The sequence below is a fragment of the Drosophila gunungcola genome, chromosome 3R (assembly GCF_025200985.1).
Source record: "Drosophila gunungcola strain Sukarami chromosome 3R, Dgunungcola_SK_2, whole genome shotgun sequence".
Lineage (NCBI taxonomy): Eukaryota > Metazoa > Arthropoda > Insecta > Diptera > Drosophilidae > Drosophila > Drosophila gunungcola.
Genome location: NC_069139.1, coordinates 3,104,895 through 3,122,608, shown reverse-complemented (window position 1 = coordinate 3,122,608; position 17,714 = coordinate 3,104,895). Strand labels below are relative to the sequence as shown.

Genomic DNA, 17,714 nt, shown 5'->3' with positions numbered 1-17,714 from the left:
GTTGTTTGTTGATAATAGCAACCAGAGAGCTGGGCAGACGATGCGGCTGCCGACTGTTGCCTTTTGGCGCTTTGCCTTCGCTCTCTGATTAACTCATTCATACATTCAGGCTTTTCCAGAGAAATAAAAAGCAAATAGTAAGGGAAAAGTGCTGGGGAATTCGAGTGGGTGTGGCATTGTTGAAGAGTCGCCTCCCCTTTAGCTCTCAACCCCTTGATTATTTTCATTTCAAAAGTTGGCGGCGCAGAAAAAACCGCAATCCGAGCAGAGTTCTGTGTGTAGTTAGGTGAAATATTTAAAGTGCGCGACTTGGGTGTACTATTGCGAAAACACATACACCCACAAAGTTGCTCCAACACTGACGAAACTTTTGCAGCCTCTATACAGTTTTTCTTCTGTCACTTGAATTATATAAAGATGAAATCATATGCATATTAACTTTGCCTGGACGACTTCTTAACTATATTAATAATACAAAGATGATAACTTTAAAAGAATTTTAAATTTTGTATAAATTAAAAATTTACATCTATTTGCTTACAATGTTATAGAATTACTTTCTTCCTATATTATACAAACATATGTTAAAGCTTTTCACATTTGCTTACAATTTTCATGGTAAGCTAAAAATATGTTATAAGCTAAAAAAACTAATGAACAATTTAAGCCCAGTTTAAGCTTACCGTGAGGATCAGAAAACGGTAAGGCTTTGGAACTTATGCACAAAGAGTAGAGCAAACATGGCAAATGGTCTTTCCCATGAGAAGTTCCACTGTAGTTGATGCGTGGTTTTTGTTGTTTCTGCAGTTACTTGGCTCGTTTAACTTTGAGCAGCTCTGAATTGCAGCAGCCGGCATGCCGGTTTTTCATTTCTTTCTTTTTTTCCCCCGCTGCAACTTTAATTGGACATGGGTTGTTTTTGCTGCTGTTGGCGTTGGCAAACGTGTTTTTTTTTTTGGTTTTTTATTTTGGGTAAATTTGGCATTCGTTTCGTTTCCTACGCGACTTGCAAGCGAGGTCAAAACTCATCACCGTTTTGTTGAGTGCATTTTTGTAGTATGATTCTGATGATTTACTTACCTCCTGGCTTGTGACCTATGACCTTAGGGGGCGGGGGGTTGCTGGCGGAGAGGACATCCCCTTGGTTTGGAAAATCAGTCGCTCTCTTTGATTTTTGTTATTGCTAAATCGAAGGAAATTAAACGATTATTTGTTGGACACACACACACACACACACACGAGAACGCACTGTTCGAAACACAGATACGCCAAACACTCCCTCTCCCTTCTCTCTTTCTCTCTCACTCACTTTGTGTATTTTGTTTGTTCTGACTTTGGTTTTGCTCCTGCGTTTGCTTTGCTTTGTTTTGCTTTTGCTTTGCTTTTACTTGGCAATGCAAGTAGCGCGACGTTGCAACATCGTTCACATTTCACATTTCCCTCCGCTGAATGCACTTTTTGTCTCGGTTTTGTTGGATATTTCCTCTTGTGTTTTGACTGCGGCAGATGCGGCTCCGCCTTCTGCTTCTTCTTCTTGTCCTGCTGCCACTTCTCCCCCTCCTTCTAATCCTCGCTTCGTTTGCTTCTCACAGCTATCCTGCGTGGGCCAGGATATTTGGCGTTTTCTTTTAATCTGCTTTCTGAACGACACGTTGCGTATTCGCACAGTTAACTCGGTATTTTCACTACAATCGAGTCCGCACTCATCGCGATTAGTTTTTTCTAATTTTTCCGACGGTCCATTTTTCCCGTTTTTCCAATCGAATCGCTCGAAATGCTTGTTCAGTGTGACCGTGGAAAAATTTTTAAGGCAGCTCTAATTTGAGTGTAACGAAAATTTGAGTAGTCATCGATAGGTTTTCAAAATTATCGGTAGAGTATCTCTATAAATGTTAAAAATTTACATCGTTCTAACAGGAAGGTTGAATATGTATTGACAACTTTTTTACATTTACCCGAGTTTCTAACCAAATCGTCATATGAAGTGGATAGCTCCGCTAACCGAAACATTTAAGAAATTGCTAAAAATCTACCTGAAATCCATTTAAATATAAACAATTATAACAAGTAAAATAGTAAGTTATAGAATAATATATATATATTCAACTAATTAATAAATTACTTGAAAACAACATCCGTTTTAACACGCTTGCATAATTATTGAATTTCACTGAAACCATTGAACCATATATATTTATAATTACTTTTTGAGAATTGAATTAAAATGTCATAATCGTCAATTTACTAATGCATTATTTTATGAGAATTTTGTAATTAGTATATCATGAACACCTGAGACATGAAGTTCGCATTTGTCGTTGGGCTGATGTGGGCATTCAGTGTCCTAGTAACTGGCGGTATAGTTACTCGACACACCAACATCAAGTGTGAAATTCACGATCAATCCTTTGCCGAAGTAAAAGTGTGTCGGTTGAAAGTCCTGGGTCGTGGCATTATCGGAGCTAATGTGCACTTCAAAATTCTAAGCCTGCCAATAAAGACGATACTAATCAATTTTAGCGTATTTAAAAAAATGTCCGGCTATCATCCATTCCTGTTTAACATCACCGCTGACCTTTGTCACTACATGAAGCACCCGAATCCCTCAAATGTGTTCTTTTACTTTTACAGGGCTCTAACGCCCTTCATAAACGTGAATCACACTTGCCCAATTAACGTAAGATTGGTTTGGAATTCATTTAATGGTTATCTAATAATAATATTTCTCGAAACAGCATGATGTCATTTTAAAGGACTTTGTTCTGGATGACAAAATGTTCTCCATTGTTCCCGCGCCCGTGGGCAGCTACATGTTTCTGATTAAATTAATAGCTAATGGTGCCTTGAGGGCAACTATTTATTCCTACTTGGACATTAACGTTGATAAACCATAACAACTTAGTATGTTACTATATATGTTACTTGCACATACCTGAAAAATAAATTAAATATTGGAAATCTATGATTTAATTCTAGCAATGATTTGAAACACTTGATAGTAATTTTGGATACAATTAAACTTTTCAATTTAAAACATATTTTCTTTGCAAGATTAAAATGCATTCAGAGACTGTGTATTTAGTTTGCGGTTGTATGATTTGTGTTAGAGCATCTAAAATTTTGTTAAGGTCTGTTAAAAAAAAATAACTGATGATTTGAATTTAATTATATTAACAGTTCTATCAACATTAGGTATGACTTCCTTTGCGAAACATTTTTAAATTTCTTAGAAAGCTTGTTGGTTGCAATTTGGTTGTTAAGTTCTTCCAAATGAGCTGATAACGCATGATGGTTGGTATCAGTAAATGTTAAAAGTCAGTGGGAAGTCTACTCAGTCTGAGAACGAGCTTCAAAGGCTAAACAGCCATGATCAACTTATTCTACCCGATTCTTAAATGGCTTTGCTTTTGCTTTATAGCCGTAATTGTGACTCTCAATCTGATAAATCAAACGTCGAATACTCGCTACCGGAAACTAAGGGTTTCGAAACTTACAGTGGATGAATCTGAAATTCCTGTGACTAATACTTATACCGCTAAGGAAAATACGGAAGCAGCTCTGCCCCTTTTCTTTGTGGAGACCGCCAAGTGTAAGATTCCATATGTGAATCCTTTCGAGGCTGATGACATGGCTAGTTTCCATCCCGAGCATTTCGAGACCTGCTCCAACGAATCCGCTTTGGTGACCCCCATTTATGACGTCAGCCGTAGGCGGTATGTGCTGTTCATCAACAAGACATTAGCCTCGATTTTACTGAACTCCAGCGAGGGGGAGTATAACTGCTATTATCAGGAGATAACACGCGATCGGCAGCACGACAGCTACGATAAGTAAGTGTCTTTTGTCGTTCCGATATCGCTCATACTAAGTGGCGTTCTTGGAAGTTTCTGATTAGACATATCAATTATGATTTCGCAGGGTGGAGCGGAAGTATTTTACGCAGAACTATGAGTTGCCGCTTCATGTTCAGGGAATGATTTTGGCCTGCCATCGCCTGGGCAACGAGTCGGATGTCCTGCAGAGCGATGCATATACCCTCATCCAATACAAGCCACCGCCCAAGGGACTCTCCCTGGAACCGGCCAAACGGAAGCCAAGTGTCCTTATGTTCGGCATAGACAGTCTGTCGCGGATCAACCTACGACGAACCATGCCAAAGGTTTATAACTTTCTACAGAGCAGTGGTTGGTACGAGCTGCAAGGCTACAATAAGGTAAGTGAACCCGAAATAGACAATCCATATACACTTTGCACTTTTCCATGATATATGGGTACACCGGAGTAGAAATCCCATAGAATCTTATACTCCAACATTTACCTAAAAATACAAAAATCCTGTGTTTGGCTGCATTTTTAATTGTGTAGCAAAAATAATTGGATCTATTTTATTTTTGCTGAAACAGATCCCTGGCCTTGCTGTTAATAGCTAAACCTCTAATTTTTCACAATTTTTCTGAGTTTTAAGGATGTTTAAGTTTTGATTAGTGAAAAAAATTCATAAAATGTTCTTCATAAATTGATAAAAAAAAATAGAAGTAGATAATAACAAAAATAGTTAGCATGAATTTTGATAAAATATCCGTTAAATATTTTTAAGATCGAAATATAAGCATTTAGATCACAGAAGATCTTAACAAAAACATGAAATTATATTCGAGTTATACTCAGAAGCACGTAATTATCATGGAAAAGTAAAAGTGGTTCGAATGACATAACATAATCCAAAAAGAATTGAATTGAATCTAATTGTTAGGTAGGCGACAACACCTTTCCCAATCTGATGGCCATCTTGACGGGGTACAGTGAGGATTCGGCCTTGAACAAGGTGTGCGACTGGAAGACGAGAGGCTGCCTGGACGAGACCCCGTTTATATGGAAGTTCCTACGCAATGCCAGCTATCTGACAGCCTATGCCGAGGATGAATCTAGCATTAACACATTTAACTACTTAAAACCCGGTTTTGTAGAACAACCCACCGACTTTTACTTGAGGCCCTTTCAGAAGGCCTTCGAATCGGGTCTGAACACCTGGAAATGCCAAGATTGCACGATGAAGTACTGCATTGGCCGGCGGATCACGAGTAGTTATGCCTACGACATGGCCAGAGATTTTGCCAAGCGCTTCGTGGACGAGCGTCCCATTTGGGGTTTGTTCTGGTCGAATAGCTTCAGCCACGACAGCTGGGAAATGCCCTCGAAAATGGACGATTATGTGCTGCAGTATCTGCTGGACTTCGAGGCAGATGGCGTGTTCGAACAGAGTATAATGGTATTCCTCTCGGATCATGGATCTCGGTATGGCCATCTCATGTCACTGCCCAGTGGGTTTCTGGAGGAGCGTCTGCCCTCGATGTTTATCTACTTGCCGCCCTGGTTTCGAGCTCAATATCCTGAATATGCCAGTGCCTTGCAGGGTAATCAAAACCGACTGACCTCCAACTACGATCTGCACAACACCCTGAAGCACATCATCGAACTGGGTGGCAGTACGGTGCTGCCAAAATCAGTCGACTGTCCCCAGTGCCAGTCCTTATTCCTTCCCGTTGCAGAGGCGAGATCTTGTGAGGAAGCCGGTATACCGGATCACTACTGTACCTGCGAGCCCTACAAGAGAATACAGGCGAATTGGGCCAAGAGAATTGCCCCTGGGATAATAGGTCGGATCAACGAGTATCTGGCCGGCCGGAATCTCAGTGGCATTTGCTGGGAACTAACTCTGAGCTATATTCACAAGACGGAAATGAAAATTGGCCTGGATCATAATTTCCACGGTGATTTGCCCATCGCCGAAGTGGCCACCTATCGCACCATGTTCAAGGTTAAACAGAACACCGCCGATTTTCGAGCCACCGTACTCTTCAACAATGTTACGGGTTCTGTGGAAGTCTCAGTGCCCAGCATAAGTAGGCTGGATCGTTATAAAGATGTTTCAACTTGTGTCGACGACAAAACCGACAAAAAGTATTGCATTTGCAAAAGTGATTTCAAAGTCTAGTCTCTATCAAAGTACAATCTTATTGATTTTATCTACACATAGTACGAAGAAGAAACCGTGTTGGCTCGGTTATTTTTGGCAATTTTGCAATGTACTTGTTCGTTGGGTCATGCATTATAGTTGATTAACTTGGAGGGCATTTCTGTTAAAAACAAAAGGCTTCTTTTATTAACTATTTTTACATAAAACCAAACGCATATGTCAAACAATTTAGTGTCGGCTATTTATTAAGGAATATAATATATAGTAAGGAATAATAATTTTTCTAGTTACATTTCTTAATTATAGTTTTGTATTGATTACAAAAATATTTGCTTCACGCCAAATAACTCTACAATCTGTCAAATTTTACTTACATTTTACATTTATTTTTCACGATACTACATTGTACATTTTAATTATACAATAATAAATTTACAAATGTAAAGTTCAAAGTTCAAATACCCTTGATTTTTAGTGAAACTTAATAATGATCCTGAATCTTTAACCCTGCTAAGACCAGATTTTAATATTTACTAATAGAATAGGCAGAACTCATGTAATGATAATTTTGGTAGTAGTTCTATTTTTTACGATCTTTGAAATATTTTTCATTTTTCTACATATAAGATTGATAATTTCGTGTAAGCCGAATCAAATTGAAACATACTCTGGTAAAAAAACGAAAATGACCCAAATATTTTGTACACAATTTAAATATATTCGCTTCGATTTTAATCTATTGCGATTTTGAGTTTTTTGCCTCTTAAAACTGCTATCAACTCCCAATGCGACTAATGGATGATAACAACTTCGGGCAAACTGATGAAATTTTTTCATACTAAATTGATTACCAAAAAAAAAGGCCAGTGCACTAGGCGGATTCTTATATATTTGAAATAAATTATTGAGAAAATGTATGTAGCATAATGATAGGCGTTCAATTCCCCGTATTTTTAAATGTCAATATTTATTGTCTTCCGTTTTTATACCCTTGCAGAGGGTATTATAATTTCAGTCAGAAGTTTGCAACGCAGTGAAGGAGACGTTTCCGACCCTATAAAGTATATATATTCTTGATCAGCATCACTAGTAGAGTCGATCTAGCCATGTCCGTCTGTCCGTCTGTCCGTCTGTCCGTCCGTTTATATGCAAACTAGTCTCTCAGTTTTAAAGCTATCTGCATGAAACTTTCCCAAAAGTTGTCTTTCTATTGCAGGTAGTATATAAGTCGGAACGAGCCGGATCGGACGACTATAGCATATAGCTCCCATAGGAACAATCGGAAAAATAAATGAAAAAAAATTATAACTTTTCTGTTTTTTATTTTTTTGTTTAGTTCTTCGACATTTAGTAATGGTTAAATATTTCCGATTTACGGATTAAATTTCATCAAAGTCGGACGACTATATCATATAGCTCTCATAGGAACAATCGGAAAAATAAATGAAAAAAATTATAACTTTTCTGTTTTTTAATTTTTTGTTTAGTTCTTCGACATATAGCAATGGTTAAATATTTCAGAATTATGGTTTAAATTTTATCAAAATCGGACGTCTATATCATATAGCTCCCTTAGAAATAATAAAAATATATAAAATAACTATCAAATAATTGAGCTGCAAATCATCATAGCTTCAATGTTTTTAAACATATACGAAAGTAAATCATAATTTTAATGTTTTCAAAAATGTTTAATTCTTGCAATAGCTGCAAGGGTATATGAACTTCGGCTTGCCGAAGTTTGCTTTCTTTCTTGTTTTTTTTATTTTTATAAATCGCAACGTTTTTTTTGTTTTAAAAACAGACAACGGCATTTTAAAGTGAAAAATGTGATAAAAATAATGTTATACTACTCTCCCCTACTTTCAAAAAAAACCAAACCCTGGCTGACCTTGATCGCCTTTCATCTTAGCAAATACCCGAAAGATGATTAATATTTCTCAAAACAAAATCGTATGGATTGCAGCAGACAGTGTATCCCACTCCATTCAGATTAAGATTTGGATGACAATTGGTTGTTGTGCAGACCTGATTTAGGTCTTGACGACTAGGGGGATTCACATCGTTGTAGGTTAATATCACCCATTTATCTCCAGAAAGATGACCAACTATTTTGTACGTCCACTTGGGAAGGGGAATTTTGTGTCCCAACAGGTAAATGAGTACCCTATTGTTATTACTGTGTCTCAACTCATGCACTCCCAGTGCGCCTGTGCAAACTTTCAGGACATCGTAGGTTCGACGATGAGTATCATAACGTCCCATAACCAGATTGTTTACCCAGGCCTCTATGTTTTTCCAGTTGCCAATATTGACTAGTTTGTTTTGGGGAACAACATTTAAGTACTTGTCGGTCGACTTCCTAAACTCTTTGAAAATAAAAGCAGAACTTGGTGTTAAGTGACCTCGATCGAGCTCACAATTGGGTTGACCTGCACCCAAGTAGGTGGATAGACAGGCTTGATATTTGTTGGCCTTGTAAGCGCTAGCTTGTGCAACTGTCATTATCCCATCCGTTGTAAAGTAAGCTGCAGGACGCGGGGCGGCTAAAAAGTGAGGGTTACAGATAACAAGTTGGTTAAACAATATTTCAAGCTTACAATGTATGTAGCGGTAAGCCATGTAGATGGAGTGCTTCAATGCCAAGTGTTCACCATCGAAGCAGTTTCGATAGAGCTCAAAAAAGTGTGTGCCTACGCGTATACCCACGGCGTATGTGAGATGGGGAGATGGGCAAGACGAGTCTCTTATCGGTTTAACAGACGCTTTGACTCCCCTTGCGCAGTTAGACGTCAATAAAGGCGGATTGAAAACATTGTTTTGGCACGCGAATGCGGTTTGGTAGATTCCTTCTTCACAGAGCAAATGCACTGATTTTCCTGCGGCCACAATATCGCTGCGCTGAATATCGAAGTTACCATTGCTGCCACTTAGGTAAACGTTTTTGGAATTCAGGTTATCTTCAGGGATAATACATGCAGTGCTGGCAGCTTCTACAACTGAGAGTCGAATTTTCGTATACAATGCTGCGCGATCTACTAAAATAACTTACAGAAAAACAGACTCAGACTGAGCAAGAGATTGTGCAAATCGTGCATCTTGACAGCTTAAGCTTCCAGCTAGAACTAAAGCTAATATTATCTCAACGAGTTTTATAAAAAAACAACGCAACGAAAGTTGTATACATAATATTATATATATTATATTAGTAATAAGATTAGATTTTTTAGTTTATTACAACATGGGCTACAGGCCGAAGTTTAAATACTCTTTCAGCTAGTTTATATATTCTTGATCAGTATCAATAGCCGAGTCGATCTAGAAATACCCGACTGTCTTTCCGTTTGTCCGTCTGTCCGTATGAACGTCGAGCTATCGGAAACTTTAAAAACTAAAGATTTGGATTTGACATGCAGATTCTAGTTATGACAGAAACTGCATACAATAGATGTGAATGCGATCGTAGATGCTAAAGAATACGTATTGCGACGACAATGTCCGGGCATTTCCCAAACTAAAAATCAGGTGGCTGGGTCATAAGTTTTGCTGATAGCCAAGCAATCTTCGATGTTTACTTTTAAAAAAATCAGACCCAGGCTGACCCACAGATATTTCAGATCATTTAATTGAGGATTACGATGAGTTCACTTGTCAATGATAACAAAGCTTTTGTGTTTTATACTTGTAAACTTTCGAGTGATCAACGTAAAAGAGGAGACATGTTTTTTCATCAGCATCATTTTCGGCATCATCACCAACTTGTCGGTCGACTTTTTAAATTCTAAGAAAATAAAAGCAGAACTTGGTGTCATGTGCTTCGATTGAGCTCACAATAGGGTTGACCTGCACCCAAGTTGGTGGATAGGCAGGCTTTATATTTTATGGACGTGTAAGCGCTAACTTATTTCTGTGTCATTCCGCGCATACGATCCGTTGTGAAGTAAGGAAAAGGACGAACGGAGGCTAAAATAAAGGTGCTTTAATTGAATGTGTGGGTTACACAATATTAAGAACTTACAATTTATGTAGCGGTAAGTCTTGTAGATGGAATGCTACAATGCCAAGTTTTCACCATCGAAACAGTTTCGATACAACTCCATAATCCGGTCATCGAAGACTTCACCTACGGCATATGTAAGACAGGAAGCTTGACACTCGAGTCCAGTAGGCTGGATTCCTGTTTTGCAAAGCAAATACACTGTTTGACCTGTAGCAAAAATATCGCTGCGTTGAATATCGAAGATCCCATTGTTGTCATTCAAATACGAATTTTTGAATTCAGAAAATTCAGAACACAAGTGCGACGGTAAGAAATATATATAGCCTTAGTCAGCATATCAATCGAATTATGTATTTTATTATAAACAAGAAAGGAAGCAAACTTCAGCAAGAAGTTCACTTTGTGTAGCAAATGCTTTCTTATCAATATTACAGTCAGTCGTGGCATTCCCAAAACTAAAAATATATTTATGAATATGATAAAGCAAACAGTGTCAGCTAGCTCACAGAGAAATAGACTCAGACAGACCCACAGATACAGTTTGGGCCACTACCTAGAAAAGAGGATCTAAAAAAAAGCTATGTAATCAAGGGCTAGAGCTTGTTTCTTATCTCCCTAGGTTTAAAAATCGCGACGTTCATCAAGTCTCTTCGCAGGTCATCAGTGATAAGCGATTGGGTACCTTGCTCTGGGCCTTTAAGTTGGTTGGATGAGTGGGTGGAAACACACCCAGTTCACCTCTGTTCTGTGCCTTTCACCCTGTCTTATCTGCACTTATTATCGCCCATCGCCGGGTGGTTTGAGCTCTGCCTTGTTTACCTTGCCAGCGCACGTTCGATAAAAAAGGAGTGGCCCTACCGCTCTTTTCAACCTGCATCCAATGAACTTTATGTGGCTTGCATTTTGTCAGCAGCACCAGCACTCATAAAAACCTATCTAAAATTGAATCTAAGGTGCAGAAGGGGAAAATAAAATAGGATTCCGCACTTGAAACCGTTCGTCGGGGCAATCATTAAGCAGCAGCTACTCGAATTTCTTAATGGGATGGGCTGGGCTTACGTGATTCAGTCAACAGGGCGGTAGAGGTTCAGGAAAATTATGGAACTCTCAATCCCAATGGTTATTTTTTTGGATAAACGTATCTCTATATAAATAACAAAATATGTATATGTAAAGATAAAAATAATATGAATATGACTTTAATTACCGATAATAAAAATATCAGATAAAAAATGCTCTGACTAAAAAAAACTTTACCATATGCATACTAATTAAAATAGGTAAAAATGGCAAAATGACGTAAATTATTTTGACCTTAAATACTGCTTTAAATTAGATTAAGTTTAAACTGCTTCAATTACTTTGGTTGTATAAAAAAATTAAAAAAAAATTCCCTTTAATATAAATTACTTTCTTTGATGCCAAGTAGTTGCTGCCTTTAACTTTTTCGGAAAAAATATAATCCCACGTAATAAATTCAGAAAAAACTAAAAATAAAAATTAAATTATTTCTTAAAAGCCAAGTATTTGCTGCTTTCAAATTTTTCGGAACCCATCTCCAAGTGTCTGTAACAAGTCTCAAACCATATTTTTTTTGGAATGTTGGCTTTATTAATAATTTTTCCAATCAATTTTGTCTTCAAAAATATTTTTTCAATTATGCTGCTCAGTGGGGCATTTAAAGGGTAAAGGTGGTGGCATTGCAGCAGTAGGTGTGTCCGGCGGCTGCCACATTCTCCAGGGTCATGGGGCAGGGAATACTGGTGCAGAATGCGGGGGCAGCGGGTCGGGCAGTTGCATAAATGTTGTTGAGGGTGACGAACACGCTGTGCGGTCCATTGGCGGATGTGCGCACCACCTTGTAGAGCCACATGGGCATGGTGTTCTTGGTGCCGGCACCCAGAATAATGCGACGCTGGCGATTTCGGTTGTCGGGCAGTGTAAGATCGCCATTGGTTCCGGTCTTGATCCTCAGCAATCCACCGGCACTAATGCGGGTTCGCACCCACCTTTCGATCGTCTGCCAGTTGCGATCGTTGATGCTCTTCCACATGGGCGCCACGTTAATGTACTTGAAGGTGGCGCACATCTGGTCCCCATAGAGATAGTCTGCCGACGGGGTCAGATGTCCACGATTGATGACCGTGTCCCGTTCGTTGGGAATGTACCGCTGGTTGTTGCCAAAAATGGTGCGGAATGCCCGGAAAATGGTGCGGGGTAGGAAACTTTGGGTATCCGTATCGCTGATGACGCCATCTCTGGTGAAATCGGAGCAAGGACGTTGCGGGACTGTAAAGAATTATTACTCAGTGATTAAAGTACAAACAAGACTTTTAAGTCGAGTGCCTCGACTTTTGTCTACTCTTTTCTCAGCTAACCAATCTAAAAAAAAAAATGACCTTCAGAAAATTATCAAGTGGCGCCAAAACTCAAACTTTCTTAATAATTTTTGTTATGTCGTTAGATATTGACCCAATAAAATATGATGCCCAATTAGTGGCCTTCTACCATGTCTTAAAGTTAGATGACAGGGTTTCGCGAATTGTACGCCAAATTTTAAAATAAGTGTGCGTTAAGCAGGCCTATTCTGCATAATTAGCCCCAAATCGTTGGCTTTTATACGGACAGACACACGGACAGATAGACGGACATAGCTAGATCGACTCGGTTAATATTCCTGATCAAGAATAAATATAAATTTTTGGGTTGGTAGTGATGTGTATAATAACTGAGTGGACTCACAGAAGGTCTTGTGGTACACCGAATGGGTAGTGAACCGGGCCCGAACAGCAGATCCTTGGTAGCAGGCGCGGTACAGCTCCAGGTGGCGATTGTTGATGGTGTAGCCCACGGAGTACATGGTGGCCGGACAGGAGGCATCGGTGACCACTGTGGCCGAGGCAGCAATCGGTCTTTGGCAGCGCAGCGGCAGCGGTCGACTGAAGTTGGTATTCTGCTGGCAGGTCGTCTGGACAATGTCCGTCGCAGTGCAGAACATGTGGAGCACCTCGCTGGTGCGGACTCTCTGGAGTCGCTTCAGCTCGTATTGGCCGGCAGCATTGCGGTTGGTGAATATCCGATTGGTGCCCTCGATCATGGCCCTGGAAAGCGGGCAGTCCGCCTGCGACAGGAGCACTGAAACGAAGAGGATAATTAGTCAGCAATATTTAACAGCAATGGATGTGCTTTTAAATTTCAAATCCTAATAAGTAATTTGCAATTTAAACTTTTCTTACATAGATTTTGAAATCCAATCATTTTATTAGCTACAGTTAAAACGGTTTTCTTAAAACTATTCCTTGGTGTTTCAGAAATCTCATTTAACCCAATTCGTATAATAATAGCACATAAAATCAATTTAAAATAAGTAGCAAGTAAATTACGCAACTAAGACTTTTACTATTAAAATCTTTAAAACATTTTAGAGCATTTTTTATATAAACATTTTAGGGACTTAATTTAAAATGTTATGTGTTAAAATCCAAATTATTTCCAGCAGATATTTGAATTGTATACCTCTTATTCGCTCCATTATAGAATGATTTCTCATTACTAAATTAAGAAGGACGTGTATTAAAGTGAACGTTTCTATTTATGTATTTTAATTGCCAGGAGTCGAGTTTTTTGGAGCTCTTGTTTGTTTTTTCTTACCCAGTCCCAGTCCAATGGCAACGATAAGCAGCAGTTGTTGAGCTTCCATGGTGTCTGTTGATCAATGAGCTGAGCCTCTGGTGCTTATATACCCTTTAGGGCGGCTTGATTGGGCCGCCTTCATTGTTCTGGCCAAGCACGTGCATTTCAGACAACAGACTATTTTTGGCTGTAAACATATTTCCCCATTTTCTTCGTGCTTAAATGGTTGAAAAACGCTTTTATTATTTTACATTGTGCTTGCACTTGATAGGCGGCTGCATACTTTGCCCACATATGAAATTTATTTTCCAAAACCATTCATTTGATTTTGCAGTAACAAGCAAAAATATATACAGTTTTTGCATGGATGAGCATTAGTGCGGCATATAAAACTGTTATTTAGATGGGAGTCCTGTAGGTGTTGTCTAACACTGCTAAACGTTTGTTCTCTATAGATCATTGTGGCTTGCGAATAAGGCACAAATCTGAACCAGACAGGAACCAGATAAAAGCCCTGTTTAATTCGTCTGCCAGTCGTTGTCTGGTCATTGAATTGCTCCTTGTTCGACTGCTGGGGAAATTTGTCTAAGTGAACATGTATTTGAATGTACATGCTGCGAAATGGTTAATGCTAGGCTTTTATCTGCCTTCCCTTTGACTGGATTTGGAGAGGGCGTAACGCAATTTCCGCAGCTTACGAGCAATTTGGCGCTATTTGGGCACTTTTAATGCATGCTCACAGGGGCGAACCAAATTATGCCATATAAAATTTGTGACTCAAATCGTGGCTGTCTGCTTTGCTTGTGTTGAATTGTAATGGTCAATAAAAATAAAAGGGGCAAGGCAGCAAAATCAACAAGCCGGCCACAAAACAGGGCATAAATTAAATTGTGCCGCAGTGCAGGATGGATATGGATGCATAGGCATGGGTGGGATGTGGGTGGTGGGTGGTGGGTGGTTGGTTGGCTGGGTGGTTGGGTGGCTGCAGCCCATTCACATTGCCATTGAGTTGCGTGTTTACAGCACAATTACAACTGTTAGGTTTTATGAGAGCCCAGTTCAACGCATGTCCGGGTTGCTAAATTTATTCTGCACTTTTATGAGCTCCCACTGTCCCTATTTTTCCGTCCCCTTGGCTCCATGGATATCCATCAGCTTCCACAACGCACAGCACACGCACACGCACACGCACACGCACACGCACAAAACAATTTCGCAGGCGTGCGTATTTAAAAGCAACGCAAACGCTGCCATGCCCTGCTGAATATTTTATTTAATGTCTACTTTTAGGCGCAACCCCCGACGAAGCAATTGCCATGGCCTTTATTGCACTGGCACTGGCACTCTCAATCGCACTCGCAATCGCAATCGGAATCGCACGCATTGAAAAGCTCTCGCCTTCGCTCCACAATCGCAGCTTGAATTTAAATGGGCCACAACCACAAGCAAGTTGCCGGGGGAATTTATGAGAAGCCGCTGAATGACCATTAAAACAAGCGGCTGGAGTCCATTCCGAATGAGGCATGAATTCGAAGAGTTTGCAATGCGTTTTAAACTGCCACGCGAACTTTTACGATTTATGAAAATTGATTTGCGACATGAAGACATAACAATATATTTAATTTGACTTTAATTGGTCTTAAGTGCTGTTTTATGCGGTTTTGCAAGGGAAATGCAGCATAATTGGTATTTCTTAACATAATATTAATGAATGAAGATAATCCACTGGATAAAGTTTACAAAAAAAATATTTTGAGTAATATTTACACCAATGAAAATTAAAAATATTTATATGTATGTTTTTTTATTCGCAGAAACTTTACAGATTAGGGTCTGAAAGTAGCGGGATTGCAGCAGAAGGAATATCCGGCCTGTGCTGTGTTGACCAAGTTAAGTGGACAGTTAACGGGTTGGCAGAAATTGGGAGCCGCTGGACGTTGACGGGCGAATATGTTGTTGAGGGTGAGGAAGGCCACGGTGGGCTGGTTGTTCGCGTTCCTCACTATCTTGTACATCCACAGGGGCACTGGGTTCTTGTTGCCGCTGAGGAAGACGTTCTTGGGCCCGGGGCCCGCGGGATTGGGTCCAGATGGGGTCAGTGAGAGGACATCCCTGGCCCCTGTCCGCACATTCACGAATGCGTTTCCGGTCACCGAATTGCGCACCCACCGCTCGATTGCCTCCCAATTGCCATCGTTGATCGACTTGAATTGCGGCACTGCGTTCGCATACTTGAAGGTGGCGCACATCTGATCGCCAAAGAAAAAATCTGCCGAGGCGGCCAAATGTCCACGATTGATGACCACGTCCCGGTTGTTGGCTATGTAGTTCTGGTTATTGCCAAAGAGTCTGCGGAAGGTAGAGTAAATGTTGCGAGTTGTATAACTGGCTTCGTCAACCGGACTGATCACTCCATCGGCACTGAATTGCACGCAGGGCCGAGCGGCATCTAAGGAGAAAATAAATATTTTATTAAATAAGAGGTGCTATGTATAATGTATATATTATGGTATTTTGTAGTTTTTTTTATAATATCTACTAATATATAAGTATAAATGTTCCTGTTTTACTCCTAAAAAACGTTTTTGTATACGATTTTTTATATTTATTTACATACTTTTAATTTTTATAAAAAATTGTTATCGGGTTAATATACTACAGTTTTATATGAGCAAAAGACCATTGCCAAATAGTTTTCCGTGGAATCTATCCATTTTAAACCCTTTAATGAGTTATTTTGTTTTCCCCTACATAACAATTATAAATAACATTTAGTTTAGCATTTGAGTTCTATAATAGTTTAATGAGAATCGTTACGTATAAAAAAATAGCTCTAAGTCGTTAGATTTTTTTTTTTTGATTTTAAAGCTACAGGTTAAGAAGTTTAAGAATAAATAAACTTTAAAAATATTAAAAAAAGTAAAAGAAATATTAAAAAAAAAAAGTTTTGAAATAAATTAAAAAGCAATTTCATTTGTGTTGAACAAGTTTTAAAAAAATTAACTCAAAGGTTGGTATTAGTTTTTAAAGCCTCTATTTAATTATTCTTAGAATCTCTTCTCAAAGTTAGGAAAATACTTGTGGTTGAATGGCTTTATTTTGTTGGAAAGATATTTATGTATATTGTATTTTGCGGAAAGTTACTTACAGAAGGGCTTGGCGTACACCCGATGCTCCACGAAGACCGCCCGCGCGGCTCTCGTGTTGAAGCAGGCGCGATAGAGCTCCAGGAACTGGTTGTTGCCCGCGTTGTAGCCTACTCGGTACATTTGGGCAGGACAGCTGCGATCCTGAACGGGCGTGGTCAAGGCGGCAGGAGGAGCTCGACAGGTCATGGGCAACGCTGGCTGGAAGGCGGCCGGACGTCTCTGTACCGACTGGCAGGTTGAGGCCACAATGTCCTGGGGAGTGCAAAACATCTGCAGGACCTCGCCAACTGCCGAACTGGCTGTTCGCTTCAGTGAGAGCTGGCGATTCTGGCCACGCAGCATGAAAATGCGGGTGGTTTGCTCCACCTGTTGTCTGGTGAATCGGCATTGGCCATTGGCTAAATTAATAAATATTATATGCTCATTTCATGGCAAAAATAATATTTATATTACCCAAGACACAAAGTGCCAGTAGCGGCAGCAGAATTCTCAACATTTCCGTAAGATTCGCCAGCTGATGACATTCAGGTCTTTTTATATTGTTTGTTAATCGGCTACCTGCTTTTTAATAAAATGTATGCACAACTGTTTCACGTTAATTGCCATTCACTGTCGAACATCTATTTATTTAGTTGCACTTGTGACCCAAAATTAAAAGTAGGTTTTGATACTTATCAAAACGGTGCGTAAGAGTATGCAACAATATATTTCCAAATATATAAGTTTTCTGGTTAAAATAATTAAATTAATTACTGCATACTTTTGGGCAGCCTTTAAAGTGATTTTAAAACCCTAGTGACTTTAAAGCCAGAATATTCAACAAAAGGCAACAATTTAAAGTTGATTTAAAAGCTGCCCGGTAATATCAGCTAGCTTCGGGTTAATTACTTCTAGAAGATCCACAGCCAGGTAACGTGCACCGACCTCGTGTGGATAATGTCAGCTTTTGTGTGCA

General features: G+C 39.4%; 6 protein-coding genes across 8 annotated transcripts in view; 2 read left to right on the top strand and 4 right to left on the bottom strand.

The window, feature by feature from the left end:
• The window catches only part of LOC128252565 (ankyrin repeat domain-containing protein 50), a 29,803-nt gene extending 28,015 nt beyond the window's left edge, over positions 1 to 1,788 (bottom strand). Inside the window, exons 1-2 of one of the 2 annotated variants that reach the window (XM_052980357.1) lie at positions 1,310 to 1,788; positions 1,081 to 1,183 (exon numbers count right to left, since the gene is read on the bottom strand). The gene's annotated coding sequence lies outside the window, so the exon portion shown is untranslated. Of the gene's footprint in view, positions 1 to 1,080 lie in introns of both variants that reach the window. The other variant, XM_052980356.1, reaches the window with a different exon arrangement.
• A 389-nt stretch (positions 1,789 to 2,177) lies between these two features.
• On the top strand, positions 2,178 to 2,894 carry LOC128251821 (uncharacterized). The gene is made up of 2 exons (XM_052979013.1): positions 2,178 to 2,686; positions 2,736 to 2,894. Exons 1-2 carry the CDS (start codon positions 2,300 to 2,302, stop codon positions 2,892 to 2,894), a joined length of 546 nt encoding a protein of 181 aa, XP_052834973.1. The 5' UTR covers positions 2,178 to 2,299.
• A 435-nt stretch (positions 2,895 to 3,329) lies between these two features.
• LOC128266227 (uncharacterized) lies at positions 3,330 to 6,210 on the top strand. 2 transcript variants are annotated; one of them, XM_053002581.1, is made up of 3 exons: positions 3,330 to 3,830; positions 3,919 to 4,213; positions 4,754 to 6,210. In XM_053002581.1, the coding sequence occupies exons 1-3, from the start codon at positions 3,367 to 3,369 to the stop codon at positions 5,993 to 5,995; spliced, it is 2,001 nt and encodes a 666-aa protein (XP_052858541.1). In that variant the 5' UTR covers positions 3,330 to 3,366; the 3' UTR covers positions 5,996 to 6,210. The 2 variants fall into 2 exon arrangements, with proteins under 2 accessions (XP_052858541.1, XP_052858542.1); XM_053002582.1 differs by lacking the exon at positions 3,330 to 3,830 and having other exon boundaries at positions 4,078 to 4,213; positions 4,758 to 6,210.
• Positions 6,211 to 7,827: 1,617 nt separating this feature from the next.
• Positions 7,828 to 9,103, bottom strand: LOC128266228 (uncharacterized). Its single transcript, XM_053002584.1, has 3 exons — positions 9,030 to 9,103; positions 8,578 to 8,976; positions 7,828 to 8,523 (listed from the first exon to the last, which is right to left on the bottom strand). The coding sequence occupies exons 1-3, from the start codon at positions 9,073 to 9,075 to the stop codon at positions 7,886 to 7,888; spliced, it is 1,083 nt and encodes a 360-aa protein (XP_052858544.1). The 5' UTR covers positions 9,076 to 9,103; the 3' UTR covers positions 7,828 to 7,885.
• A 2,468-nt stretch (positions 9,104 to 11,571) lies between these two features.
• On the bottom strand, positions 11,572 to 13,757 carry LOC128266560 (uncharacterized). Its single transcript, XM_053003151.1, has 3 exons — positions 13,629 to 13,757; positions 12,720 to 13,112; positions 11,572 to 12,266 (listed from the first exon to the last, which is right to left on the bottom strand). Exons 1-3 carry the CDS (start codon positions 13,675 to 13,677, stop codon positions 11,656 to 11,658), a joined length of 1,053 nt encoding a protein of 350 aa, XP_052859111.1. The 5' UTR covers positions 13,678 to 13,757; the 3' UTR covers positions 11,572 to 11,655.
• A 1,625-nt stretch (positions 13,758 to 15,382) lies between these two features.
• On the bottom strand, positions 15,383 to 17,336 carry LOC128266559 (uncharacterized). Its single transcript, XM_053003150.1, has 3 exons — positions 17,213 to 17,336; positions 16,759 to 17,157; positions 15,383 to 16,059 (listed from the first exon to the last, which is right to left on the bottom strand). Exons 1-3 carry the CDS (start codon positions 17,253 to 17,255, stop codon positions 15,437 to 15,439), a joined length of 1,065 nt encoding a protein of 354 aa, XP_052859110.1. The 5' UTR covers positions 17,256 to 17,336; the 3' UTR covers positions 15,383 to 15,436.
• Positions 17,337 to 17,714: the final 378 nt, after the last annotated feature.

Bases quoted from the DNA above. Each gene is read 5' to 3' on its own strand.
- LOC128251821 (XM_052979013.1), top strand. From the start codon at position 2,300: ATGAAGTTCGCATTTGTCGTTGGGCTGATGTGGGCATTCAGTGTCCTA. The intron at 2,687-2,735 runs GTTTGGAATTCA...TTCTCGAAACAG, and splicing joins GCCCAATTAACGTAAGATTG to CATGATGTCATTTTAAAGGA.
- LOC128266227 (XM_053002581.1), top strand. From the start codon at position 3,367: ATGATCAACTTATTCTACCCGATTCTTAAATGGCTTTGCTTTTGCTTT. The intron at 3,831-3,918 runs GTAAGTGTCTTT...ATGATTTCGCAG, and splicing joins CAGCACGACAGCTACGATAA to GGTGGAGCGGAAGTATTTTA. The intron at 4,214-4,753 runs GTAAGTGAACCC...TCTAATTGTTAG, and splicing joins AGCTGCAAGGCTACAATAAG to GTAGGCGACAACACCTTTCC.
- LOC128266228 (XM_053002584.1), bottom strand. From the start codon at position 9,075: ATGCACGATTTGCACAATCTCTTGCTCAGTCTGAGTCTGTTTTTCT. The intron at 8,977-9,029 runs GTAAGTTATTTT...TTCGACTCTCAG, and splicing joins CAGTCTGAGTCTGTTTTTCT to TTGTAGAAGCTGCCAGCACT. The intron at 8,524-8,577 runs GTAAGCTTGAAA...CTCACTTTTTAG, and splicing joins GGCTTACCGCTACATACATT to CCGCCCCGCGTCCTGCAGCT.
- LOC128266560 (XM_053003151.1), bottom strand. From the start codon at position 13,677: ATGGAAGCTCAACAACTGCTGCTTATCGTTGCCATTGGACTGGGACTG. The intron at 13,113-13,628 runs GTAAGAAAAAAC...TCTTCGTTTCAG, and splicing joins TGCCATTGGACTGGGACTGG to TGCTCCTGTCGCAGGCGGAC. The intron at 12,267-12,719 runs GTGAGTCCACTC...AATTCTTTACAG, and splicing joins GGTGTACCACAAGACCTTCT to TCCCGCAACGTCCTTGCTCC.
- LOC128266559 (XM_053003150.1), bottom strand. From the start codon at position 17,255: ATGTTGAGAATTCTGCTGCCGCTACTGGCACTTTGTGTCTTGG. The intron at 17,158-17,212 runs GTAATATAAATA...TTATTAATTTAG, and splicing joins ACTGGCACTTTGTGTCTTGG to CCAATGGCCAATGCCGATTC. The intron at 16,060-16,758 runs GTAAGTAACTTT...TTTTCTCCTTAG, and splicing joins GGTGTACGCCAAGCCCTTCT to ATGCCGCTCGGCCCTGCGTG.